The sequence below is a fragment of the Oncorhynchus gorbuscha genome, linkage group LG12 (genome assembly GCF_021184085.1).
Source record: "Oncorhynchus gorbuscha isolate QuinsamMale2020 ecotype Even-year linkage group LG12, OgorEven_v1.0, whole genome shotgun sequence".
Classification (NCBI taxonomy): domain Eukaryota; kingdom Metazoa; phylum Chordata; class Actinopteri; order Salmoniformes; family Salmonidae; genus Oncorhynchus; species Oncorhynchus gorbuscha.
The window spans coordinates 659,355-687,145 of record NC_060184.1 but is presented as its reverse complement, the minus strand read 5'-3'; the positions used below and the strand labels follow the sequence as shown (position 1 = coordinate 687,145).

General features: G+C 46.8%; 1 protein-coding gene across 1 annotated transcript in view; it reads right to left on the bottom strand.

Moving 5' to 3' along the window:
• The window catches only part of LOC123991476 (microtubule-associated protein RP/EB family member 3-like), a 61,688-nt gene that overhangs the window by 29,330 nt on the left and 4,567 nt on the right, over positions 1-27,791 (bottom strand). Inside the window, exons 2-5 of the mRNA XM_046293096.1 lie at positions 14,531-14,655; positions 14,305-14,451; positions 9,347-9,363; positions 9,145-9,301 (exon numbers count right to left, since the gene is read on the bottom strand). Coding sequence (XP_046149052.1) covers positions 9,145-9,301; positions 9,347-9,363; positions 14,305-14,451; positions 14,531-14,655 — 446 coding nt within the window. The remainder of the gene's footprint in view (positions 1-9,144; positions 9,302-9,346; positions 9,364-14,304; positions 14,452-14,530; positions 14,656-27,791) is intronic.

Sequence of the window (27,791 nt, the reverse complement as noted above, 5' to 3'; positions counted from 1 at the left end):
CTGTAACAGACATATACCAGGAGCTGTGCCAGGCCTGTTGACTCATCCAGCTGTAACAGACATATACCAGGAGCTGTGTCAGGCCACGTCTGTTGACTCATCCAGCTGTAACGTAACGCATAGAATTCACTGGCTTGTATGCGAAGCAGCCATTTCTGTGGCAGCAGGAAGAATTAAGTCCTCCACAATAGTATGAGTCTTGCCTGTCCTAGCCATATCCACTATAGTATGGGGCTTGCCTGTCCTAGCCATATCCACTATAGTATAGGGCTTGCCTGTCCTAGCCATATCCACTATAGTATGGGGCTGCCTGTCCCAGCCATATCCATAATAGTATGGGGCTTGCCTGTCCTAGCCATATCCACTATAGTATGGGGCTTGCCTGTCCTAGCCATATCCACTATAGTATGGGGCTTGCCTGTCCTAGCCATATCCACTATAGTATGGGGCTTGCCTGTCCTAGCCATATCCACTATAGTATGGGGCTTGCCTGTCCTAGCCATATCCACTATAGTATGGGGCTTGCCTGTCCTAGCCATATCCACTATAGTATGGGGCTTGCCTGTCCTAGCCATATCCACTATAGTATGGGGCTTGCCTGTCCCAGCCATATCCATAATAGTATGGGGCTTGCCTGTCCTAGCCATATCCATAATAGTATGGGGCTTGCCTGTCCTAGCCATATCCACTATAGTATGGGGCTTGCCTGTCCTAGCCATATCCACTATAGTATGGGGCTTGCCTGTCCTAGCCATATCCTTAATAGTATGGGGCTTACCTGTCCTAGCCATATCCATAATAGTATGGGTCTTGCCTGTCCTAGCCACATCCATAATAGTATGGGGCTTACCTGTCCTAGCCATATCCATAATAGTATGGGGCTTGCCTGTCCTAGCCATATCCACTATAGTATGGGGCTTGCCTGTCCTAGCCATATCCATAATAGTATGGGGCTTCCCTGTCCTAGCCATATCCACTATAGTATGGGGCTTGCCTGTCCTAGCCATATCCATAATAGTATGGGGCTTGCCTGTCCTAGCCATATCCATAATAGTATTGGGCTTGCCTGTCCTAGCCTTATCCACTATAGTATGGGGCTTGCCTGTCCTAGCCATATCCACAATAGTATGGGGCTTGCCTGTCCTAGCCATATCCACAATAGTATGGGGCTTGCCTGTCCTAGCCATATCCATAATAGTATGGGGCTTGCCTGTCCTAGCCATATCCATAATAGTATGGGGCTTGCCTGTCCTAGCCATATCCATAATAGTATGGGGCTTGCCTGTCCTAGCCATATCCATAATAGTATGGGGCTTGCCTGTCCTAGCCATATCCATAATAGTATGGGGCTTGCCTGTCCTAGCCATATCCATAATAGTATGGGGCTTGCCTGTCCTAGCCATATCCATAATAGTATGGGGCTTGCCTGTCCTAGCCATATCCATAATAGTATGGGGCTTGCCTGTCCTAGCCATATCCATAATAGTATGGGGCTTGCCTGTCCTAGCCATATCCATAATAGTATGGGGCTTGCCTGTCCTAGCCATATCCATAATAGTATGGGGCTTGCCTGTCCTAGCCATATCCATAATAGTATGGTGCTTGCCTGTCCCAGCCAGTCGGTAGCTCACCATATAAGACTCTTCTAGCCCCTTCTTATTAATGGTATCTGTTGCTTTTATACATGTCTTACTACTCAAAAAGTCTTCTTTATTCTCGCTCAAAAAATTCCTGTGGCTTATTTTCCAAATTGACATGTTTTGTTTCTAAATGTCTGCGCGGGAGTGAAGGTTTCATCAAGTTGTGAGACAGTACTTTTGCACATATAACACACTGTGTTGCTGAGGAAAGGCACTAGTCCCAATATAAGTGAACCCTAAATCAATGTAGTTCTCATCATATTTGCACCTCTTCAATGGTCCAACGTCCCTGTCTGTTGTTAGGTGCTTTCCCGGGTAAGGGGTCAGTAGCTTGGTGCTTTCCCGGGTAAGGGGGCAGTAGCTTGGTGCTTTCCCGGGTAAGGGGGCAGTAGCTTGGTGCTTTCCCGGGTAAGGGGGCAGTAGCTTGGTGCTTTCCCGGGTAAGGGGGCAGTAGCTTGGTGCTTTCCCGGGTAAGGGGGCAGTAGCTTGGTGCTTTCCCGGGTAAGGGGTCAGTAGCTTGGTGCTTTCCCGGGTAAGGGGTCAGTAGCTTGGTGCTTTCCCGGGTAAGGGGTCAGTAGCTTGGTGCTTTCCTGGGTAAGGGGTCAGTAGCTTGGTGCTTTCCCGGGTAAGGGGTCAGTAGCTTGGTGCTTTCCTGGGTAAGGGGTCAGTAGCTTGGTGCTTTCCTGGGTAAGGGGGCAGTAGCTTGGTGCTTTCCTGGGTAAGGGGTCAGTAGCTCTTCGGCTGCATCAGATTCACATCTGTCAGTGTCCATGCTAGCTGGCCTAACAACCTGTCAGTGTCCATGCTAGCTGGCCTAACAACCTGTCAGTGTCCATGCTAGCTGGGCTAACAACCTGTCAGTGTCCATGCTAGCTGGGCTAACAACCTGTCAGTGTCCATGCTAGCTGGGCTAACAACCTGTCAGTGTCCATGCTAGCTGGGCTAACAACAAATGTTGAATTACTGATGCTAGCATTGGATGTGCTTGTGGAAGCAGAACAACTTGTGTCGTCGACAGGTGCAGGTGTAGTACTGCTGGTAGTAGCAGTACTAGCAATATGGCCTTACTTTATTTTAACGATTTATCAATTTTCGAGCAAACGGAATAGCAGCAGCTACGTTTGGCTACATGCAGACCGTTTGTGGAATTCCTGTGAGAGAGTAACCATTGATGTGATTGGATGTTAATTATTTGACTCAGCTGCCAGTATTTGACACTGTGTTGTTATTTCGCTGAACACTAGATGGTTTCATTTTAGGCAGTGAAACGAGGCAACTCAGGCAAGAAAAAGACCTCCAAATGTATAGCCCTTTTCGAAAATATAAATGTACTGTTTGAAAATGTGAAGAAACATAAAAATAAATGTACGGCATTACGTGTACCCAGTTTGGGAATACCTGACTTAGAGCAACAGCAGAAGAACCAACACAAAAAAAACACAGCAAAACAACAACAGGTTCCAGAACAAACATTTATAATAATAATAATTACAACACTCAGAATGAAAACAGAACCACAGACTGATGGGATGGGAGGGAGGGAGGGTTGTCTAAACATACAGGGCCCATACTTGTGAACAATAGAAGATTTTGAAAAATGTAATCAATTTCTCTGTCTGAAAATGCGCATCAGCCAATTAAAATCTTTGATATACTTGGACGTGATAGAACGCTACATTGTAACTGGTCCCATCAGAGAACCTGCCACACGTTAGCCCTATGCTAATCATAACAGATGACAGTGATTATTTCCTGGAACAAGTTCTGCATCAGTCAATTACAAATGTTGACATACACTATATATACAAAATGATGTAGACACCCCTTCACATTTGTGGATTCGGCTATTTCAGCCACACCCATTGCTGACAGGTGTATAAAATCGAGCCCACAGCCACCATGCAATCTCCATAGACAAACAATGGCAGTAGAATGGCTTTACTGAAGAGCTCCGTGGCACCGTCATAGGATGCCAACTTTCCAACAAGTCAGTTCATCACATTTCTGTCCTGCTAGAGCTGCCCCAGTCATCTGTAAGTATTGTTACTGTGAAGTGGTAATATCTAGGAGCAACAACGGCTCAGCCGCGAATTGGTAGGCCACACAAGCTCACAGAACGGGACAGCCGAGTGCTAAACTGCCTCTGGAAGCAACGTCAGCACAAGAACTGTCGGGAGCTTCATGAAATGGGTTTCCATGGCCGAGCAGTCATTGCACCATGCGCAATGCCAAGCGTCGATTGGAGTGGTGTAAAGCTCACCGTCATTGGACTCTGGAGCAGTGGAAACGTGTTCTCTGGAGTGATGAATCACGCTTCACCATCTGGCAGTCCGATGGAAGGATATGAGTTTGGCGGATGCCAAGAAGACGCTACCTGCCCACATGCATAGTGCCGACTGTAAAGTCTGGTGGAGGAGGTATAATGGTCTGGGACAGTTTTTCATGGTTCGTGCTAAGCCCCTTAGTTCCAGGAAAATCTTAACGCTACAGCATACAATGACATTCTAGATTATTCTGTGCTTCCAACATTGTAGCAACAGTTTAGGGAAGGCCCTTTCCTGTTTAAGGATGACAATGTCTCCGTGTGCAAAACGAGGTCCATACAGAAATGGTTTGTCGAGATCGGTGTGGAAGAACTTGACCGTCCTGCACAGAAACCTGACCTCAACCCCATCAAACATCATTGGGATGAATTGGAACGCCGACTGTGAGCCAGGCCTAATCGCCCAGCATCAACAGGTCAACATTCACAAGGTCGCAAGGCCAGACAGATTAACCAGGATGTGTGCTCCGAGCATGCGCTGACTAACTGGCAAGTGTCTTCACTGACATTTTCAACCTCTCCCTGACTGAGTCTGTAATACCAACATGTTTTCAGCAGGGCACCATAGTCCCTGTGCCCAAGAACACTAAGGTAACCTGCCTAAATGACTACCGACACGTAGCACTCACGTCTGTAGCTATGAAGTGCTTTGAAAAGCTGGTCATGGCTCACATCAACACCATTTATCCCAGAAACACTGGACCCACTCCAATTTGCATACCGCACCAACAGATACACAGATGATGCAATCTCTATTCATTGACTATAGCTCAGTGGTCAACACCATAGTGCACTCAGAGCTCATCACTAAGCTAAGGACCCTGGGACTAAACACCTCCCTCTGCAACTGGATCCTGGACTTCCTGATGGGCCGCCCCCAGGTTGTAAGGGTAGGTAACAACACATCCGCCACACTGATCCTCAACACAGGGGCCCCTCAGGGGTGCGTGCTCAGTCCCCTCCTGTACTCCCTGTTCACTCATGACTACACGGCCAGGCACTACTCCAACACCATCATTACGTTGGCTGATGCCACAATAGTGGGAGGCCTGATCACCGACAACAATGCCTATAGGGAGGAGGTCAGAGACCTGACTGTGTGGTGCAAGGACATCAACCTCTCCCTCAACGTGATCAAGACAAAGGAGATGATTGTGGACTACAACAAAAGGAGGACTGAGCACGCCCCCATTCTCATTGACGGGGCTGTAGTAGAGCAGGTTAAGAGCTTCAAGTTCTTTGGCGTCCACATCACCAAAAAACTAACAATGGTCGAAGCACACCAAGACAGTTGTGAAGAGGGCACGACAAAACCTATTCCCCCTCAGGAGACTGACAAGATTTGGCATGGGTCCTCAGATCCTCAAAAGGTTATACAGCTGCACCATCGAGAGCATCCTGACTGGTTGCATCACCGCCTGGTATGGCAACTGCTTGGCCTCCGACCGCAAGGTATTACAGGGTACATTACAGGTGCCAAGCTTCCTGCCATCCAAGACCTCAATACCAGGCGGTGTCAAAGGAAGGCCCTAAAAATTGTCACGGACTCCAGCCACCCTAGTCATAGACTGTTCTCTCTGCTACCCCACGACAAGCGGTACTGGAGAGCCAAGTCTAGGTCTAAGAGGCTTCTAAACAGCGTCTACCCCCAAGCCATAAGACTCCTGAACAACTAATCAAGTGGCTACCCAGACTATTTGCATTGCCCCACCCCCCTCTTTTACACTGCTGCTACTCTCTGTTTATTATCTATGCATAGTCACTTTAACTCTACCTACTTGTACATATTATCTCAACTAACCGGTATCCCCTGTATATAGTCTCGCTATTGTTATTTTACTGCTGCTCTTTAATTATTTGTTACTTTCATTTATTATTCTTATTATTTGGGGGTATTGTTGGTTCAGCGCTTGTAAATAACATTTCACTGTATTCGGTGCATGTGACTAATAACATTTGATTTGATCTATGGACAAAGTTCTCCCAATGCAATATTTTTCAGAATCTAAAACAACATCTTCACCAATAAGGATTCACCTGGGCGTGGTCTGGCATATACAGGAAATGCATATAAATCAGTCATGGATATTTGTATTGTTAACAAAACTTGGTTCCAAACACTGTCAAAAGTCAACATCTGCACATTCAGATCGACCACACGGTGGCACTATAACGGGCACATGTTTACATCTCTTGTTCTGTTTGACTCAGTGATGAGATTTAGCACATATGCTCAGGGATATGAGTCTGGCTAATCTGTAAAGTATGGTTCCGTTTGACCGCAGGGTGGTGCTGTTGGAAAGGAAAAATAATTCATGCCGCTTATTGCGGCCATGTTGTTTGAGCAAAATTCTTCTAAAATATACATCCATAGATGCTATATACGAAATTTGGTGCCGGTCGGTCCTGGAGAAGAAGTGGTTTAAAGTTTAAAGTAGTCAACATCGTTAAAAATAGTTCACAATATGCATAATCTGTTTAATTTTGAGTTCTGATATTTGGCAAGCGTGGTAAGGGGTACATAAGTAGCTCATTCTAGGGCGATGTGTCCAATTTGTCCTGATGGTGGCAAAGTGGCCCGACAGCTTGAACCCCGGCATTGCTGCTTGTAGCTATATTTATTTAATTACATTTCGCAATAGCGTGGTGGTAGTTTAACTCAATTCAGAGTTCCTCTATCCAGTGTCTGTGTTCTTTTCTTAATCTTTTCCTTTTATTGGCCAGTCTGAGATATGGCTTTTTCTTTGCAACTTTGCCTAGAAGGCCAGCCTCCCGGAGTCGCCTCTTCACTGTTGACGTTGAGACTGGTGTTTTGCAGGGACTATTTAATGAAGCTGCCAGCCAGTTGAGGACTTAATAATATAATAATACTTGTGAGGCGTCTGTTTCTCAAACTAGACATTCTAATGTACTTGTCCTCTTGCTCAGATGTGCACCGGGGCCTCCCACTTCTTTCAATTCTGGTTAGGGCCAGTTTGCGCTGTTCTGTGAAGGGAGTAGTACACAGCGTTGTATCAGATCTTCAGTTTCTTGGTAATTTCTCACATGGAATAGCCTTCAATAGCCTTTCTCAGTGCAAGAATAGACTGACAAGTTTCAGAAGAAAGGTCTTTGTTTCTGGCCATTTTGAGCCTGTAATCGAACCCACAAATGCTGATGCTCCAGATACTCAACTAGTCTAAAGAAGGCCAGTTTTATTGCTTCTTTAAATCAGGACAACAGTTTTCAGCTGTGATAACATAATTGTAAAATGGTTTTCTAATGAACAATTATCCTTTTAAAATTATAAACTTGGATTAGCTAACACTACTTGCCATTGGAACACAGGAGTGATGGTTGCTGGTAATGGGCCTCTGTACTCCTATGTAGATATTCCATAAAAAATCTGCTGTTTCCAGCTACAATAGTCATTTACAACATTAACCATGTCTACGCTGTATTTCTGATAAATTTGATGTTATTTTAATGGACAAAAAAAAAAGAGTTTTTCTATAAAAAACAAGGACATTTCTAAGTGACCCCAAACTTTTGAACGGTAGTATGTGTTCGAGTCTCACCTTTCCACAGAGGCGTCATGTTAGTGTGTAGCCCAAATGGTTCGGGTGCTACAGACAGAAGTTACCAGATCGGCTGCACCGACTTCAGACGAGTCCCAGAGGGTCGTAGATCAAAATTAAGAAAACCATCGTGTGACTTTCATTATAGTTTGTATGACAAATTTTGGCGCTACAGAAGATTTTGTGAGAAGACTTATTTTCAGGATGTCTCATGGCCAGACAAACAGTGCTCTAGCCTTGTTACCATTCACCGCAGATGGGGGAGACAAACAATGCTCTAGCCTTGTTACCATTCACCGCAGATGGGGAAGTGTGGCATAGGCGGATGTGTTGGATTGAGACGCAGCCAACGCAAACACACAGATATCTCTAATGTTGGATTGAGACGCAGCCAACGCAAACACACAGATATCTCTGTTGGATTGAGACGCAGCCAACGCAAACAAACAGATATCTCTGTTGGATTGAGACGCAGCCAACGCAAACAAACAGATATCTCTAATGTTGGATTGAGACACAGCAAACCGCAAACACACAGATATCTCTAATGTTGGATTGAGACAGCCAACGCAAACACACAGATATCTCTAATGTCGGATTGAGACGTAGCAAAAAGCAAACAAACAGATATCTCTAATGTTCGATTGAGACAGCCAATGCAAACACACAGATATCTCTAATGTCGGATTGAGACGTAGCAAAACGCAAACAAACAGATCTCTAATGTTGGATTGAGACACAGCCAACGCAAACACACAGATATCTCTAATGTTGGATTGAGACACAGCCAACGCAAACACACAGATATCTCTAATGTTGGATTGAGACACAGCCAACACAAACACACAGATATCTCTAATGTTGGCTTGAGACGCAGCCAACGCAAACACACAGATATCTCTAATGTTGGCTTGAGACGCAGCCAACGCAAACACACAGATATCTCTAATGTTGGATTGAGACACAGCCAACACAAACACACAGATATCTCTAATGTTGGCTTGAGACGCAGCCAACGCAAACAAACACAGATATCTCTAATGTTGGATTGAGACGCAAACAAACAGCTCAATGTTGGATTGAGACGCAAAAACACACAGATATCTCTAATGTTGGATTGAGACGCAGCCAACGCAAACAAACAGATATCTCTAATGTTGGATTGAGACGCAGCCAACGCAAACACACAGATATCTCTAATGTTGGATTGAGACGCAGCCAACGCAAACAAACAGATATCTCTAATGTTGGATTGAGACGCAGCCAACGCAAACAAACAGATGGTATCAAGCACGTGGTTTCTATTCCATTGACTCCATTCCAGACATTATTATGAGCCATCCTCCCCTCAGATGCCTCCTCTGGGGCTAACGTATGCCAGGTTATCTGATGGGACCAGCTGCAATATAGTATTCTATGACGTGCAAGTTTGGGATGGGTTGAGAGATACTTTATTCACCCTTCACCAGCCTCTACTGGGATGGTCTGAGACATGGACATTTTGAGAAACTGGCCCACACACACAGAATGGAGGAAGAGGAGAGTCGTTTGGGTTTGTGGATAATGAGTTGACCTGGTCAGAGGCGTTGGGACAAGGTGATATGATAAGAGGGTGTGTTTGTACCTGGGTTGGGTGAGGGGGCGCCCTCCTGCCCCTGGCGTGTGGCCACAGGGTCATACTCCTTCCCATCGTAGTTGGCATCAAAAAACTTCTTAAACCACTGGATGAACTCAAAGTTATCCTGAAACCTCCCCTTCACCAGCCTCTCTACTGGGATGATCTGAGACAGAGAGACAGAGAGATACTTTATTCACCCTTCACCAGCCTCTCTACTGGGATGATCTGAGACAGAGAGATACTTTATTCACCCTTCACCAGCCTCTACTGGGATGATCTGAGACAGAGAGACAGAGAGATACTTTATTCACCCTTCACCAGCCTCTACTGGGATTATCTGAGACAGAGAGACAGAAAGATACTTTATTCACCCTTCACCAGCCTCTACTGGGATGATCTGAGACAGAGATACTTTATTCACCCTTCACCAGCCTCTACTGGGAAGGTTGAGAAAGAGCGAGAGAGACAGAGGGGGGGACAGAGAGAGCCATAGGGGGGACGACACAGAGGGGCGACGACACAGAGACAGAGGAGGGGGACACAGAGAGACAGATGGGGACTCAGAGACACACTACCCACAAAATGAGGTGGAAACTGAGCTGCACCCCCTAACATCCTGCCAAATGTATGACCATATTAGAGACACATATTTCCCTCAGATTACACAGATCCACAAAGAATTAGAAAACAAACCCAATTTTGATAAAGTCCCATATCTATTGGGTGAAATCCCACAGTGTGCCATCACAGCAGCAAGATGTGTGACCTGTTGCCATAAGAAAAGGGCAACCAGTGAAGAACAAACACCATTGTAAATACAACCTATATTTATGTTTATTTATTTTCCCTTTTGTACTTTAAAATGTCTTTATTCTTTTGGAATGTTTGCTGTTCATTTGTATTATTTATTTCACATTAATTTCTTTTAACGAGGTAAAATTGTGTCACTTCTCTTGCAACAGAGTCAGGGTATATGCAGCAGTTTGGGCCACCTGGCTTGTTGCAAACTGTGTGTAGACTATTTCTTCCTAACAAAGACAGCCAACTTCGCCAAACGGGGGATGATTTAACAATCGTTGGACGACTGTACCGAACCATAAACATCATTGCCTTTCTTAAAATCAATACACAGAAGTATATATTTTTAAACCTGCATATTTAGCTAAAAGAAATCCAGGTTAGCAGGCAATATTAACCAGGTGAAATTGTGTCACTTCTCTTGCAACAGAGTCAGGGTATATGCAACAGTTTGGGCCGCCTGGCTGGTTGCGAACTAATTTTCCAGATTTGTGCGTAATTATGACATAACATTGAAGGTTGTGCAATGTAACAACAATATTTAGACTAATGCCACCCATTAGATAAAATACGGAACAGTTCCGTATTTCACTGAAAGAATAAACGTTTTTTCCCCCGAAATTATAGTTTCCGGATTCGACCATATTAATGACCAAAGGCTCATATTTATGTGTGTTATTATGTTATAATTAAGTCAATGATTTAATATTTGATAGAGCTGTGTGACTGAGCGATGGTAGGCAGCAGCAGGCTCGTAAACATTCATTCAAACAGCACTTTTGTGCCTTTTGCCAGCAGCTCTTCGCAATGCTTCAAGCATTGCGCTGTTTATGACTTCAATCCGATCAACTCCCGAGATTAGGCTGGTATAATCGATGTGAAATGGCTAGCTAGTTAGCGGGGTGCACGCTAATAGCGTTTCAATCGTTGACGTCACTCGCTCTGAGCCTTGGAGTAGTTATTCCTCTGCAAGGGCTTTTGTGGAGCGATGGGTAACGATGCGTCAAGGGTGGCTGTTGTCGTTGTGTTCCTGGTTCGAGCCCAGGTAGTGGCGAGGGACGGAAGCTATACTGTTACACTGGCAATACTAAAATAACTACAACCTAAAACTTCTTACCCTGGAATATTGAAGACTCATGTTAAAAGGAACCACCAACTTTCATATGTTCTCATGTTCTGAGCAAGGAACTGAAACGTTAGCTTTTTTTACATGGCACATATTGCACTTTTACTTTCTTCTCCAACACTTTGTTTTTGCATTATTTAAACCAAATTGAACATGTTTCATTATTTATTTGAGGCTAAATTGATTTTATGGATGTATTATATTAAGTTAAAATAAGTGTTAATTTAGTATTGTTGTAATTGTCATGATTACAAATAAATAAAATACAAATAAAAATTGGACGTTTAATTGGTATTGGTTTTGTTTTGGTCTTCCAATAATCGGTATCGGCATTGAAAAATCATAACCGGCCGACCTCTAGTTTGTACAGTCGTGGCCAAATGTTTTGCGAATGACACAAATATTCATTTTCCCAGTCTGCTGCCTCAGTTTTCATGATGGCAATTTGCTTATACTTCTAAATGTTATGAAGAGTGATAAGATGAATTGCAATTAATTGCAAAGTCCCTCTTTGCCATGCAAAGAACTGAAACCCCAAAAAACATTCCCACTGCATTTCAGCCCTGCCACAAAAGAAGCAGCTGACATTATGTCAGTGATTCTCTCATCAACACAGGTGTGAGTGGTGACGAGGACAAGTCTGGAGATCACTCTGTCATACTGAATGAGTTCGAATAACAGACTGGAAGCTTCAAAAGGAGGGTGGTGGTTGGAATCATTGTTCTTCCCCTGTCAACCATGGTTACCTGCAAGGAAACACGTGCCGTCATCATTGCTTTGCACAAAAAGGGCTTCACAGGCAAGGATATTGCTGCCAGTAAGATTGCACCTAAATCAACCATTTATCGGATCATCAAGAACTTCAAGGAGAGCTGTTCAATTGTTGAGAAGGCTTCAAGACGCCCAAGAAAGTCCAGCAAGCGCCAGGACCATCGCCTAAAGTTGATTCAGCTGCGGGATCAGGGCACCACCAGTACAGAGCTTGCTCAAGAATGGCAGCAGGCAGGTGTGAGTGCATCTGCACGCACAATGAGGCAAAGACTTTTGGAGGATGGCCTGGTGTCAAGAAGGGCAGCAAAGTAGCCACTTCTTTCCAGGAAACACATCAGGGACATACTGATAATCTGCAGAAGGTACAGGGATTGGACTGCTGAGGACTGGGGTAAAGTCATGGTCTCTGATGAATCCCCTTTCCGATTGTTTGGGGCATTCGGAAAAAAGCCTGTCCGGAGAAGACAAGGTGAGTGCTACCATCAGTCCTGTGTCATGCCAACAGTAAATCACCCTGAGACCATGCATGTCTGGGGTTGCTTCTCAGCCAAGGGAGTGGGCTCACTCACAATGTTGCCTAAGAACACAACCATGAATAAAGAGTGGTACCAACACATCCTCCGAGAGCAACTAAGTGGCTCGGGGAACAAAACATCGATATTTTGGGTCCATAGCCAGGAAACTCCCCAGACCTTAATCCCATTAAGAACTTGTGGTCAATCCTCAACACACACATCCTGACAAACTCCAAGCATTGATTGTGCAAGAATGGGCTGCCATCAGTCAGGATGTGGCCCAGAAGTTGATTGACAGCATGCCAGGGCAGATTGCAGAGGTCTTGAAAAAGAAGGGTCAACACTGTAAATATTGACTCTTTGCATCAACTTCATGTAATTGTCAATAAAAGCCTTTGACACTTATGAATTGCTTGTAATTATACATCAGTATTCCATAGTAACATCTGACAAAAATATCTAAAACCCTGAAGCAGCAAACTTTGTGGAAATGAATGTGTGTCATTCTCAAAACTTTTGGCCACAACTGTAGTTCTCTCTTCTATATATTTATGTTGGTCACCGTTTTGAACAATCCATAATCCGCTTGGACTGGCCGACCAAGAGGTCAAGAGAGACAGAGCTGGCCTCCCGGGTGGCGCAGTGGTTAAGGGCGCTGTACTGCAGCGCCAGCTGTGCAATCAGAGTCCCTGGATTCGCGCCCAGGCTCTGTCGTAACCGGCCGCGACCGGGAGGTCCGTGGGTCGACGCACAATTGGCCTAGCGTCGTCCGGGTTAGGGAGGGCTTGGTCGGTAGGGATGTCCTTGTCTCATCGCGCACCAGCGACTCCTGTGGCGGGCCGGGCGCAGTGTGCGCTAACCAAGGTTGCCAGGTGCACGGTGTACCCTCCGACACATTGGTGCGGCTGGCTTCCGGGTTGGATGCGCGCTGTGTTAAGAAGCAGTACGGCTGGTTGGGTTGTGTATCGGAGGACGCATGACTTTCAACCTTCGTCTCTCCCGAGCCCGTACGGGAGTTGTAGCGATGAGACAAGATAGTAGCTACTACAACAATTGGAAAGAGAAAAATTACGAAATTGGGGAGAAGGGGTAAAAAAATAAATATTAAAAGACAAAAAAAAAAGAGAGACAGAGCTGGCCCTGGACTCACATGGTCAACACCTGGTGTCTCCTTACAGTCATGTGTGCATACATTCTATGTATGGGTGGTCCCGTCAACACCTGGACATATGAGGCTGGACATATAGGCTTGCTTCTCCCGTCTACACACACGGAGTCTGGTTACAAAACACTTAGACAAGCCTAGAACCTCTAGACTGAGCGAGTACAGTGTTAACAGTAGGACTAATAGTTTTCCATTAATATTGTCAAAAAGCTACAAAAAAATGGAGAATTTGAGTCATGAATTTAGCGAGGACTGTGTGGGAGTGGTCTGAGTGAGAGGTGTAATTGGAGGGATATGTAACCTGAAAACGAGCTGTTATTGGTCCATTTGCATGGCCCGGTGTACCAGGTGGGTTTCACTTCAGTATCAATGGAATGGTCTAAAATGTGCAGCCTGTGGAATTATTTGTTATCGACCTATTAACTTATACCGCCTGATGATGTCACCAGGCGAGCCAAAACTCCACCCATGGAAAACCTGCTGATCAGAAGGTCCTGTGTAGTATTTTCATCCAAAAACAGGAAATAACACTGATCACATTTATTTGTTTCAAACTATTACATCGTTAGTTTCAACAGCTGTCGTACAACATGCGACAAAAAAAGACAAAGAAAAACAGAATTTGGACCTTTCATTAATGATGATGATACCTTGTCTACGCTCGTCCTCTTGAAGGAGGGCTTGTTGTTAAGGGTGTGTGTGTGTGTGTGTGTGTGTGTGTGTGTGTGTGTGTGTGTGTGTGTGTGTGTGTGTGTGTGTGTGTGTGTGTGTGTGTGTGTGTGTGTGTGTACCTTGTCTACGACCCATTCTCTTGAAGGAGGCCTGTAGGACCTTGAAGTTGTTGATGAACTCATGTTCCAGCCGGGCTGCGAACTTCACCTTCTTCAGCAGGACACAGCCAGGGAACAACATGTCCATGAACTGACAATACACTGCACCTGCACACACAGCATTTACAAGTTAGCATATCATATCATTACGACATTAATCTAAATGATTGAAATGTGTGTGTGTTACCTGAACACAGTTGTTCTATCTTGGTGTAAGTGAGCCGTAGAGAGTCGTTGACCCAGGACAGCATCTCATGACGACTCAGGTTCTCCAGAGCCGAAGAGATGGAGAATACATTCACCGCCATCAACCTGCAACACACAGGCAGGCACGCAGGCAGGCACGCAGGCAGGCAGACAGGCAGCAGGCAGGCAGACAGACAGGCAGGCAGGCAGGCAGACAGACAGACAGACAGGCAGGCAGGCACAAACAGAGTTTAAGATTATATTACATTATTAGTCATGAATGGTTAAAACACAATCCTTTTACCTTAAATCTCATGTTTACAAAAACAGTGTTCATGTTTGAAAACAAGGTTAAACATTATTGAATTAAACACCTAAGGACACGGACACGGACACACACACACACACACACACACACACACACACACACACACACACACACACACACACACACACACACACACACACACACACACACACACACACACACACACACACACACACACACACACACACACACACACACACACACACACACACACACACACACAAATGCTCTTAGCGACACGAGAGAGCGAGATAGAGAGAGGGGTGGAGAGGGAGAGACAGACAGAGAGGGGGAGAGAGACAGAGAGGGGGAGAGAGACAGAGGGGGAGAGTGAGAGGGGAGAGACAGAGGTGGAGAGGGGGGGGAGAGAGACAGAGGTGGAGAGTGAGAGGGGGAGAGAGACAGAGGTGGAGAGTGAGAGGGGAGAGAGAGCCAGAGGTGGAGAGTGAGAGGGAGAGAGAGAGCCAGAGGTGGAGAGTGAGAGGGGGAGAGAGACAGAGGTGGAGAGTGAGAGGGGGAGAGAGCCAGAGGTGGAGAGTGAGAGGGGGAGAGAGACAGAGGTGGAGAGTGAGAGGGGGAGAGAGACAGAGGTGGAGAGTGAGAGGGGGAGAGAGACAGAGGTGGAGAGTGAGAGGAGGGAGAGAGACAGAGGTGGAGAGTGAGAGGGGGAGAGAGACAGAGGTGGAGAGTGAGAGGGGGGAGAGAGACAGAGGTGGAGAGTGAGAGGGGGGAGAGAGACAGAGGTGGAGAGTCAGCTGATTAATCGGTATCGGCTTTTTTGGTCCTCCAATAATCGGTCGACCTCTAGTAGGTACAGCTATAGCTCATCTCTTGGCAGTAGTACTGTAGACTACTTTATCACTGACCTCAACCGAGAGTCTCACGTTCACCGACACCCCTATCAGACCACAGCAAAATCACAATCTACTTGAACAGAGCAATACTCAATCATGAGGCAAAGCTAGGGATGCTATATCGATATATATCGGTAAGCATATCAGAATCGTCCGATATTAGCGAAAATGCCAACATCGGCATTGGCACGATGTCTTGGTTAATAAACGCCATGCATACCTATATAAACGTAGGCTAAACATGCAACACAGCATTCCTAACCCACAACGTCTGCTGTGTGGATCGAGGAGTCAACAAGTCCACCAGTCATTTGAAAAGAGTAAGAACATTTCAGCGAGACAACTCAATGGTGAAATCCATTAACGACAAGATAATGGAATTCATTGCCCTTGACAAATCAACTGTCCTCTGTCGCGGACGATGTTGGCTTTCGCCGACTGGTCGAACACCTCAGGGTCCGCTACACACTACCAAGTAGGCGCTATTCTTCCGGTGTTGCCCTACCGGAGTTACACAGTAGTGTTCAAACGCATATCACTTGCTATGGGCTTTAATGCCATTAGCTGTCACGACTATCACGACTGACATTTGGACTAGCGATGTCAGCCCCATGAGTATGCTAAGTTTGCTCAAGTCAGCCCCATGAGTATGCTAAGTTTGCTCAAGTCAGCCCCATGAGTATGCTAAGTTTGCTCAAGTCAGCCCCATAAGTATGCTAAGTTTGCTCAAGTCAACCCATGAGTATGCTAAGTTTGCTCAAGTCAGCCCCATGAGTATGCTAAGTTTGCTCAAGTCAGCCCCATGAGTATGCTAAGTTTGCTCAAGTCAGCCCCATGAGTATGCTAAGTTTGCTCAAGTCAGCCCCATGAGTATGCTAAGTTTGCTCAAGTCAGCCCCATGAGTGCTAAGTTTGCTCAAGTCAGCCCCATGAGTATGCTAAGTTTGCTCAAGTCAGCCCCATAAGTATGCTAAGTTTGCTCAAGTCAGCCCCATGAGTATGCTAAGTTTGCTCAAGTCAGCCCCATGAGTATGCTAAGTTTGCTCAAGTCAGCCCCATGAGTATGCTAAGTTTGCTCAAGTCAGCCCCATGAGTATGCTAAGTTTGCTCAAGTCAGCCCCATGAGTATGCTAAGTTTGCTCAAGAATGTGCTGGTTCTCATACCGCTGCTGCCATTTCAATGGCATTTGAAAATATGTTTGAAACATGAACACACTCCAAGGTCCATTCTAACAACTGACTGGAGAAATAAGCTCATCAACTGCATCTGCAGCAGACGTGATGCCCTCTCATGGCATTGAAACGCCTGCTCAACTAAACTGCCCACACAGACCGTGGGGTTCATTTGGAAAAGTACTCTACAAGAGGCTGTGAACAAGTGATTCGATGGCATTCTCTCTTTACTGTGTCGCCACCGTGCTCAATGCTAGGTACAAGGACCGCTACTTCTTTAATAGGCAGTCTCTCTGAGCCTCTTTACTGTGTCGCCACCATGCTCGATGCTAGGTACAAGGACCGCTACTCTTTACTGTGTCGCCACCATATTCGATGCTAGGTACAAGGGCCGCTACTTCTTTAACAGGCATTCTCTCTTTACTGTGTCGCCACCATGCTCGATGCTAGGTACAAGGACCGCTACTCCTTTAATAGGCATTCTCTCTTTACTGTGTCGCCACCGTGCTCAATGCTAGGTACAAGGACCGCTACTTCTTTAATAGGCATTCTCTCTGAGCCTCTTTACTGTGTCGCCACCATGCTCGATGCTAGGTACAAGGACCGCTACTACTTTAACAGGCATTCTCTCTTTACTGTGTCGCCACCATGCTCGATGCTAGGTACAAGGACCGCTACTTCTTTAACAGGCATTCTCTCTGAGCCTCTTGACTGTGTCGCCACCATGCTCGATGCTAGGTACAAGGACCGCTACTTCTTTAACAGGCATTCTCTCTGAGCCTCTTTACTGTGTCGCCACCATGCTCGATGCTAGGTACAAGGACCGCTACTCTTTACTGTGTCGCCACCATATTCGATGCTAGGTACAAGGACCGCTACTTCTTTAACAGGCATTCTCTCTTTACTGTGTCGTCACCGTGCTCAATGCTAGGTACAAGGACCGCTACTTCTTTAATAGGCATTCTCTCTTTACTGTGTCGCCACCATGCTCGATGCTAGGTACAAGGACCGCTACTTCTTTAATAGGCATTCTCTCTGAGCCTCTTTACTGTGTCGCCACCATGCTCGATGCTAGGTACAAGGACCGCTACTTCTTTAACAGGCATTCTCTCTGAGCCTCTTTACTGTGTCGCCACCATGTTCGATGCTAGGTACAAGGACCGCTACTTCTTTAACAGGCATTCTCTCTTTACTGTGTCGCCACCATGCTCGATGCTAGGTACAAGGACCGCTACTACTTTAACAGGCATTCTCTCTGAGCCTCTTGACTGTGTCGTCACCATGCTCGATGCTAGGTACAAGGACCGCTACTCTTTACTGTGTCGCCACCATGCTCGATGCTAGGTACAAGGACCGCTACTTCTTTAACAGGCATTCTCTCTTTACTGTGTCGTCACCGTGCTCAATGCTAGGTACAAGGACCGCTACTTCTTTAACAGACATTCTCTCTGAGCCTCTTTACTGTGTCGTCACCGTGCTCAATGCTAGGTACAAGGACTGCTACTTCTTTAACAGGCATTCTCTCTGAGCCTCTTTACTGTGTCGCCACCATGCTCGATGCTAGGTACAAGGACCGCTACTTCTTTAATAGGCATTCTCTCTTTACTGTGTCGTCACCGTGCTCAATGCTAGGTACAAGGACCGCTACTTCTTTAACAGGCATTCTCTCTTTACTGTGTCGTCACCGTGCTCAATGCTAGGTACAAGGACCGCTACTTCTTTAACAGGCATTCTCTCTTTACTGTGTCGCCACCATATTCGATGCTAGGTACAAGGACCGCTACTTCTTTAATAGGCATTCTCTCTGAGCCTCTTGACTGTGTCGCCACCATGCTCGATGCTAGGTACAAGGACCGCTACTCTTTTACTGTGCATTCCATGCTCTCTTTACTGTGTGCTACCATGCTCGATGGTACAAGGACCGCTACTACTTTAACAGGCATTCTCTCTTTACTGTGTCGTCACCGTGCTCAATGCTAGGTACAAGGACCGCTACTTCTTTAACAGGCATTCTCTCTTTACTGTGTCGCCACCATGCTCGATGCTAGGTACAAGGACCGCTACTTCTTTAACAGGCATTCTCTCTGAGCCTCTTTACTGTGTCGCCACCATGCTCGATGCTAGGTACAAGGACCGCTACTTCTTTAACAGGCATTCTCTCTGAGCCTCTTTACTGTGTCGCCACCATGCTCGATGCTAGGTACAAGGACCGCTACTCCTTACTGTGTCGCCACCATATTCGATGCTAGGTACAAGGACCGCTACTTCTTTAACAGGCATTCTCTCTGAGCCTCTTTACTGTGTCGCCACCATGCTCGATGCTAGGTACAAGGACCGCTACTCCTTAATGTGTCGCCACCATATTTGATGCTAGGTACAAGGGCCGCTACTTCTTTAACAGGCATTCTCTCTTTACTGTGTCGCCACCATATTTGATGCTAGGTACAAGGGCCGCTACTTCTTTAACAGGCATTCTCTCTTTACTGTGTCGCCACCATGTTCGATGCTAGGTACAAGGACCGCTACTTCTTTAACAGGCATTCTCTCTGAGCCTCTTTACTGTGTCGTCACCGTGCTCGATGCTATGTACAAGGACCGCTACTTCTTTAACAGGCATTCTCTCTGATCCTCTTTACTGTGTCGCCACCATGCTCGATGCTAGGTACAAGGACCGCTACTTCTTTAACAGGCATTCTCTCTTTACTGTGTCGCCACCATATTCGATGCTAGGTACAAGGACCGCTACTTCTTTAACAGGCATTCTCTCTGAGCCTCTTGACTGTGTCATTGCTCTGCTAGGTACAAGGACCGCTCTTTACTGTGTCGCCACCATGCTCGATGCTAGGTACAAGGACCGCTACTTCTTTAACAGGCATTCTCTCTGAGCCTCTTTACTGTGTCGCCACCATGCTCGATGCTAGGTACAAGGACCGCTACTTCTTTAACAGGCATTCTCTCTGAGCCTCTTTACTGTGTCGCCACCATGCTCGATGCTAGGTACAAGGACATTCTCTGCTACAAGGACCTCTTTAACAGGCATTCTCTCTGAGCATCTTTGACTGTGTCGCCACCATGCTCAATGCTAGGTACAAGGACCGCTACTCCATTCTCTCTGAGCCTCTTTATGTGTCGCCACCATATTTGATGCTAGGTACAAGGGCCGCTACTTCTTTAACAGGCATTCTCTCTTTACTGTGTCGCCACCATATTTGATGCTAGGTACAAGGGCCGCTACTTCTTTAACAGGCATTCTCTCTTTACTGTGTCGCCACCATGTTCGATGCTAGGTACAAGGACCGCTACTTCTTTAACAGGCATTCTCTTTAACAGGCAGCCTCTTTACTGTGTCGCCACCATGCTCGATGCTATGTACAAGGACCGCTACTTCTTTAACAGGCATTCTCTCTGATCCTCTTTACTGTGTCGCCACCATGCTCGATGCTAGGTACAAGGACCGCTACTTCTTTAACAGGCATTCTCTCTTTACTGTGTCGCCACCATGCTCGATGCTAGGTACAAGGACCGCTACTTCTTTAACAGGCATTCTCTCTGAGCCTCTTGACTGTGTCGCCACCATGCTCGATGCTAGGTACAAGGACGCCACCATATTCGATGCTAGGTACAAGGACCGCTACTTCTTTAACAGGCATTCTCTCTGAGCCTCTTTACTGTGTCGCCACCATGCTCGATGCTAGGTACAAGGACCGCTACCGCATACTCCTTACTGTGTCGCCACCATATTCGATGCTAGGTACAAGGACCGCTACTTCTTTAACAGGCATTCTCTCTGAGCCTCTTTTTACTGTGTCGCCACCATGCTCGATGCTAGGTACAAGGACCGCTACTCCTTAATGTGTCGCCACCATATTTGATGCTAGGTACAAGGGCCGCTACTTCTTTAACAGGCATTCTCTCTTTACTGTGTCGCCACCATATTTGATGCTAGGTACAAGGGCCGCTACTTCTTTAACAGGCATTCTCTCTGAGCCTCTTTACTGTGTCGTCACCGTGCTCGATGCTAGGTACAAGGACCGCTACTTCTTTAACAGGCATTCTCTCTGATCCTCTTTACTGTGTCGCCACCATGCTCGATGCTAGGTACAAGGACCGCTACTTCTTTAACAGGCATTCTCTCTTTACTGTGTCGCCACCATATTCGATGCTAGGTACAAGGACCGCTACTTCTTTAACAGGCATTCTCTCTGAGCCTCTTTACTGTGTCGCCACCATGCTCGATGCCAAGGACCATGCCTCTTTACTGTGTCGATGCTAGGTACAAGGACCGCTACTTCTTTAACAGGCATTCTCTCTGAGCCTCTTTACTGTGTCGCCACCATGCTCGATGCTAGGTACAAGGACCGCTACTTCTTTAACAGGCATTCTCTCTGATCCTCTTTACTGTGTCGCCACCATGCTCGATGCTAGGTACAAGGACCGCTACTTCTTTAACATTCTCTCTTTACTGGCATTCTCTCTGAGCCTCTGCTCGATGCTAGGTACAAGGACCGCTACTGTGTCGCCACCATGCTCGATGCTAGGTACAAGGACCGCTACTTCTTTAACAGGCATTCTCTCTGAGCCTCTTTACTGTGTCGCCACCATGCTCGATGCTAGGTACAAGGACCGCTACTTCTTTAACAGGCATTCTCTCTGAGCCTCTTTACTGTGTCGCCACCATGCTCGATGCTAGGTACAAGGACCGCTACTTCTTTAACAGGCATTCTCTCTTTACTGTGTCGCCACCATGCTCGATGCTATGTACAAGGACCGCTACTTAATTAATAGGCATTCTCTCTGAGCCTCTTGACTGTGTCGCCACCATGCTCGATGCTAGGTACAAGGACCGCTACTCCTTACTGTGTCGCCACCATATTCGATGCTAGGTACAAGGACCGGTACTTCTTTAATAGGCATTCTCTCTGAGCCTCTTGACTGTGTCGTCACCGTGCTCAATGCAAGGTACAAGAACCGCTACTCCTTAATGTGTCGCCACCATATTCGATGCTAGGTACAAGGACCGCTACTTCTTTAACAGGCATTCTCTCTTTACTGTGTCGCCACCATGTTCGATGCTAGGTACAAGGACCGCTACTTCTTTAACAGGCATTCTCTCTTTACTGTGTCGCCACCATGCTCAATGCTAGGTACAAGGACCGCTACTTCTTTAATAGGCATTCTCTCTTTACTGTGTCGTCACCGTGCTCAATGCTAGGTACAAGGACCGCTACTTCTTTAATAGGCAGTCTCTCTGAGCCTCTTTACTGTGTCGCCACCATGCTCGATGCTAGGTACAAGGACCGCTACTCTTTACTGTGTTCGATGCTAGGTACAAGGACCGCTACTTCTTTAACAGGCATTCTCTCTTTACTGTGTCGCCACCATGCTCGATGCTAGGTACAAGGACCGCTACTTCTTTAACAGGCATTCTCTCTGAGCCTCTTTACTGTGTCGCCACCATGCTCGATGCTAGGTACAAGGACCGCTACTCTTTACTGTGTCGCCACCATGCTCGATGCTAGGTACAAGGACCGCTACTTCTTTAACAGGCATTCTCTCTGAGCCTCTTTACTGTGTCGCCACCATGCTCAATGCTAGGTACAAGGACCGCTACTTCTTTAACAGGCATTCTCTCTGAGCCTCTTGACTGTGTCGCCACCATGCTCGATGCTAGGTACAAGGACCGCTACTTCTTTAACAGGCATTCTGTCTTTACTGTGTCGCCACCATGCTCGATGCTAGGTACAAGGACCGCTACTACTTTAACAGGCATTCTCTCTTTACTGTGTCGTCACCGTGCTCAATGCTAGGTACAAGGACCGCTACTTCTTTAACAGGCATTCTCTCTTTACTGTGTCGCCACCATGCTCGATGCTAGGTACAAGGACCGCTACTACTTTAACAGGCATTCTCTCTTTACTGTGTCGCCACCATGCTCGATGCTAGGTACAAGGACCGCTAATTCTTTAATAGGCATTCTCTCTGAGCCTCTTGACTGTGTCGTCACCGTGCTCAATGCAAGGTACAAGAACCGCTACTCCTTACTGTGTCGCCACCATATTCGATGCTAGGTACAAGGACCGCTACTTCTTTAATAGGCATTCTCTCTGAGCCTCTTTACTGTGTCGCCACCATGCTCAATGCTAGGTACAAGGACCGCTACTTCTTTAACAGGCATTCTCTCTGAGCCTCTTTACTGTGTCGCCACCATGCTCGATGCTAGGTACAAGGACCGCTACTTCTTTAACAGGCATTCTCTCTGAGCCTCTTTACTGTGTCGCCACCATGCTCGATGCTAGGTACAAGGACCGCTACTTCTTTAACAGGCATTCTCTCTGAGCCTCTTTACTGTGTCGCCACCATGCTCGATGCTAGGTACAAGGACCGCTACTTCTTTAACAGGCATTCTCTCTGAGCCTCTTTACTGTGTCGCCACCATGCTCGATGCTAGGTACAAGGACCGCTACTTCTTTAATAGGCATTCTCTCTGAGCCTCTTGACTGTGTCGCCACCATGCTCGATGCAAGGTACAAGAACCGCTACTCTTTAACAGGCATTTAACTGTGTCGCCACCATATTTGATGCTAGGTACAAGGACCGCTACTTCTTTAACAGGCATTCTCTCTTTACTGTGTCGCCACCATGCTTGATGCTAGGTACAAGGACCGCTACTTCTTTAACAGGCATTCTCTCTTTACTGTGTCGCCACCATATTCGATGCTAGGTACAAGGACCGCTACTTCTTTAACAGGCATTCTCTCTGATCCTCTTTACTGTGTCGCCACCATATTCGATGCTAGGTACAAGGACCGCTACTTCTTTAACAGGCATTCTCTCTGAGCCTCTTGACTGTGTCGCCACCATGCTCGATGCTAGGTACAAGGACCGCTACTCCTTACTGTGTCGCCACCATATTCGATGCTAGGTACAAGGACCGCTACTTCTTTAACAGGCATTCTCTCTGAGCCTCTTTACTGTGTCGCCACCATGCTCGATGCTAGGTACAAGGACCATATTCGATGCTAGGTACAAGGGCCGCTACTTTTTAACAGGCATTCTCTCTTTACTGTGTCGCCACCACGCTCGATGCTAGGTACAAGGACCGCTACTTCTTTAACAGGCATTCTCTCTGAGCCTCTTTACTGTGTCGCCACCATGCTCGATGCTAGGTACAAGGACCGCTACTCCTCACTGTGTCGCCACCATATTCGATGCTAGGTACAAGGACCGCTACTTCTTTAACAGGCATTCTCTCTGAGCCTCTTTACTGTGTCGCCACCATGCTCGATGCTAGGTACAAGGACCGCTACTCCTTAATGTGTCGCCACCATATTTGATGCTAGGTACAAGGGCCGCTACTTCTTTAACAGGCATTCTCTCTTTACTGTGTCGCCACCATGTTCGATGCTAGGTACAAGGACCGCTACTTCTTTAACAGGCATTCTCTCTGAGCCTCTTTACTGTGTCGTCACCGTGCTCGATGCTAGGTACAAGGACCGCTACTTCTTTAACAGGCATTCTCTCTGAGCCTCTTTACTGTGTCGCCACCATGCTCGATGCTAGGTACAAGGACCGCTACTCTTTACTGTGTCGCCACCATATTCGATGCTAGGTACAAGGACCGCTACTTCTTTAACAGGCATTCTCTCTGAGCCTCTTTACTGTGTCGCCACCATGCTCGATGCTAGGTACAAGGACCGCTACTTCTTTAACAGGCATTCTCTCTTTACTGTGTCGCCACCATGCTCGATGCTAGGTACAAGGACCGCTACTTCTTTAACAGGCATTCTCTCTGAGCCTCTTTAACAGACTGTGTCGCCACCATGCTCGATGCTAGGTACAAGGACCGCTACTCCTTACTGTGTACCATATTCGATGCTAGGTACAAGGACCGCTACTTCTTTAATAGGCATTCTCTCTGAGCCTCTTGACTGTGTCGCCACCATGCTCGATGCTAGGTACAAGGACCGTACTTCTCATGCTAGGTACAAGGACCGCTACTTCTTTAACAGGCATTCTCTCTGATGCTGTGTCGCCACCATATTCGATGCTAGGTACAAGGACCGCTACTTCTTTAACAGGCATTCTCTCTGAGCCTCTTTACTGTGTCGCCACCATGCTCGATGCTAGGTACAAGGACCGCTACTTCTTTAACAGGCATTCTCTCTGAGCCTCTTTACTGTGTCGCCACCATGCTCGATACTTCTTTAACAGGCATTCTCTCTGAGCCTTTACTGCTAGGTACAAGGACCGCTACTTCTTTAACAGGCATTCTCTCTGATCCTCTTTACTGTGTCGCCACCATGCTCGATGCTAGGTACAAGGACCGCTACTTCTTTAACAGGCATTCTCTCTGAGCCTCTTGACTGTGTCGCCACCATGCTCGATGCTAGGTACAAGGACCGCTACTCCTTACTGTGTCGCCACCATATTCGATGCTAGGTACAAGGACCGCTACTTCTTTAACAGGCATTCTCTCTGAGCCTCTTTACTGTGTCGCCACCATGCTCGATGCTAGGTACAAGGACCGCTACTTCTTTAACAGGCATTCTCTCTGAGCCTCTTTACTGTGTCGCCACCATGTTCGATGCTAGGTACAAGGACCGCTACTTCTTTAACAGGCATTCTCTCTGAGCCTCTTTACTGTGTCGCCACCATGCTCGATGCTAGGTACAAGGACCGCTACTTCTTTAATAGGCATTCTCTCTGAGCCTCTTTACTGTGTCGCCACCATGCTCGATGCTAGGTACAAGGACCGCTACTTCTTTAACAGGCATTCTCTCTTTACTGTGTCGCCACCATGCTCAATGCTAGGTACAAGGACCGCTACTTAATTAATAGGCATTCTCTCTGAGCCTCTTGACTGTGTCGCCACCATGCTCGATGCTAGGTACAAGGACCGCTACTCCTTACTGTGTCGCCACCATATTCGATGCTAGGTACAAGGACCGGTACTTCTTTAATAGGCATTCTCTCTGAGCCTCTTTACTGTGTCGCCACCATGCTCGATGCTAGGTACAAGGACCGCTACTTCTTTAACAGGCATTCTCTCTTTACTGTGTCGCCACCATGCTCGATGCTAGGTACAAGGACCGCTACTTCTTTAACAGGCATTCTCTCTTTACTGTGTCGCCACCATGCTCGATGCTAGGTACAAGGACCGCTACTTCTTTAATAGGCATTCTCTCTGAGCCTCTTTACTGTGTCGCCACCATGCTCGATGCTAGGTACAAGGACCGCTACTCTTTACTGTGTCGCCACCATGCTCGATGCTAGGTACAAGGACCGCTACTACTTTAACAGGCATTCTCTCTTTACTGTGTCGCCACCATGCTCGATGCTAGGTACAAGGACCGCTACCAACAGGCATTCTCTCTGAGCCTCTTTGATGCTAGGTACAATGGACGATGCTAGGTACAAGGACTTCTTTTACTGTTAATAGGCATTCTCTTTCCTTTACTGTGTCGCCACCATGTTCGATGCTAGGTACAAGGACCGCTACTTCTTTAACAGGCATTCTCTCTGAGCCTCTTTACTGTGTCGCCACCATGCTCAATGCTAGGTACAAGGACCGCTACTTTTAACTTTATTCTTTAACTTCTCTGAGCCTCTTTACTGTGTCGCCACCATGCTCGATGCTAGGTACAAGGACCGCTACTTTTACTGTGTCGCCACCATGCTCGATGCTAGGTACAAGGACTAGGTACACGCCCTGCTACTTCTTTAACAGGCTACTTCTTTAACAGGCATTCTCTCTTTACTGTGTGTCGCCACCATGCTCAATGCTAGGTACACCGTCTGCTAGGTACAAGGACCGCTACTTCTTTAACAGGCATTCTCTCTTTACTGTGTCGCCACCATGCTCGATGCTAGGTACAAGGACCGCTACTTCTTTAATAGGCATTCTCTCTGAGCCTCTTTACTGTGTCGCCACCATGCTCAATGCTAGGTACAAGGACCGCTACTTCTTTAACAGGCATTCTCTCTGAGCCTCTTTACTGTGTCGCCACCATGCTCGATGCTAGGTACAAGGACCGCTACTTCTTTAACAGGCATTCTCTCTGAGCCTCTTTACTGTGTCGCCACCATGTTCGATGCTAGGTACAAGGACCGCTACTTCTTTAACAGGCATTCTCTCTGAGCCTCTTTACTGTGTCGCCACCATGCTCGATGCTAGGTACAAGGACCGCTACTTCTTTAACAGGCATTCTCTCTTTACTGTGTCGCCACCATGCTCGATGCTATGTACAAGGACCGCTACTTAATTAATAGGCATTCTCTCTGAGCCTCTTGACTGTGTCGCCACCATGCTCGATGCTAGGTACAAGGACCGCTACAAGGCATTCTCTCTTCTTTACTGTGTCGCCACCATGCTCGATGCTAGGTACAAGGACCGCTACTTCTTTAACATTCTCTCTGAGCATTCTCTTTACTGTGTCGCCACCATGCTTGATGCTAGGTACAAGGGCCGCTACTTCTTTAACAGGCATTCTCTCTTTACTGTGTGTCGCCACCATATTTGATGCTAGGTACAAGGGCCGCTACTTCTTTAACAGGCATTCTCTCTTTTTACTGTGTCGCCACCATGCTCGATGGACTAGGTACAAGGACCGCTACTTCTTTAACAGGCATTCTCTCTTTACTGTGTCATGCTCGATGCTAGGTACAAGGACCGCTACTTCTTTAACAGGCATTCTCTCTGAGCCTCTTTACTGTGTCGGACCGCTACTTCCATACAAGGACCGCTTTGATGCTAGGTACCAAGATGGGTACAAGGACCGCTACTTCTTTAACAGGCATTCTCTCTGAGCCTCTTTACTGTGTCGCCACCATGCTCGATGCTAGGTACAAGGACCGCTACTTTCTCTCCTTTTACTTTAACACCATTTCGATGCTAGGTACAAGGACCGC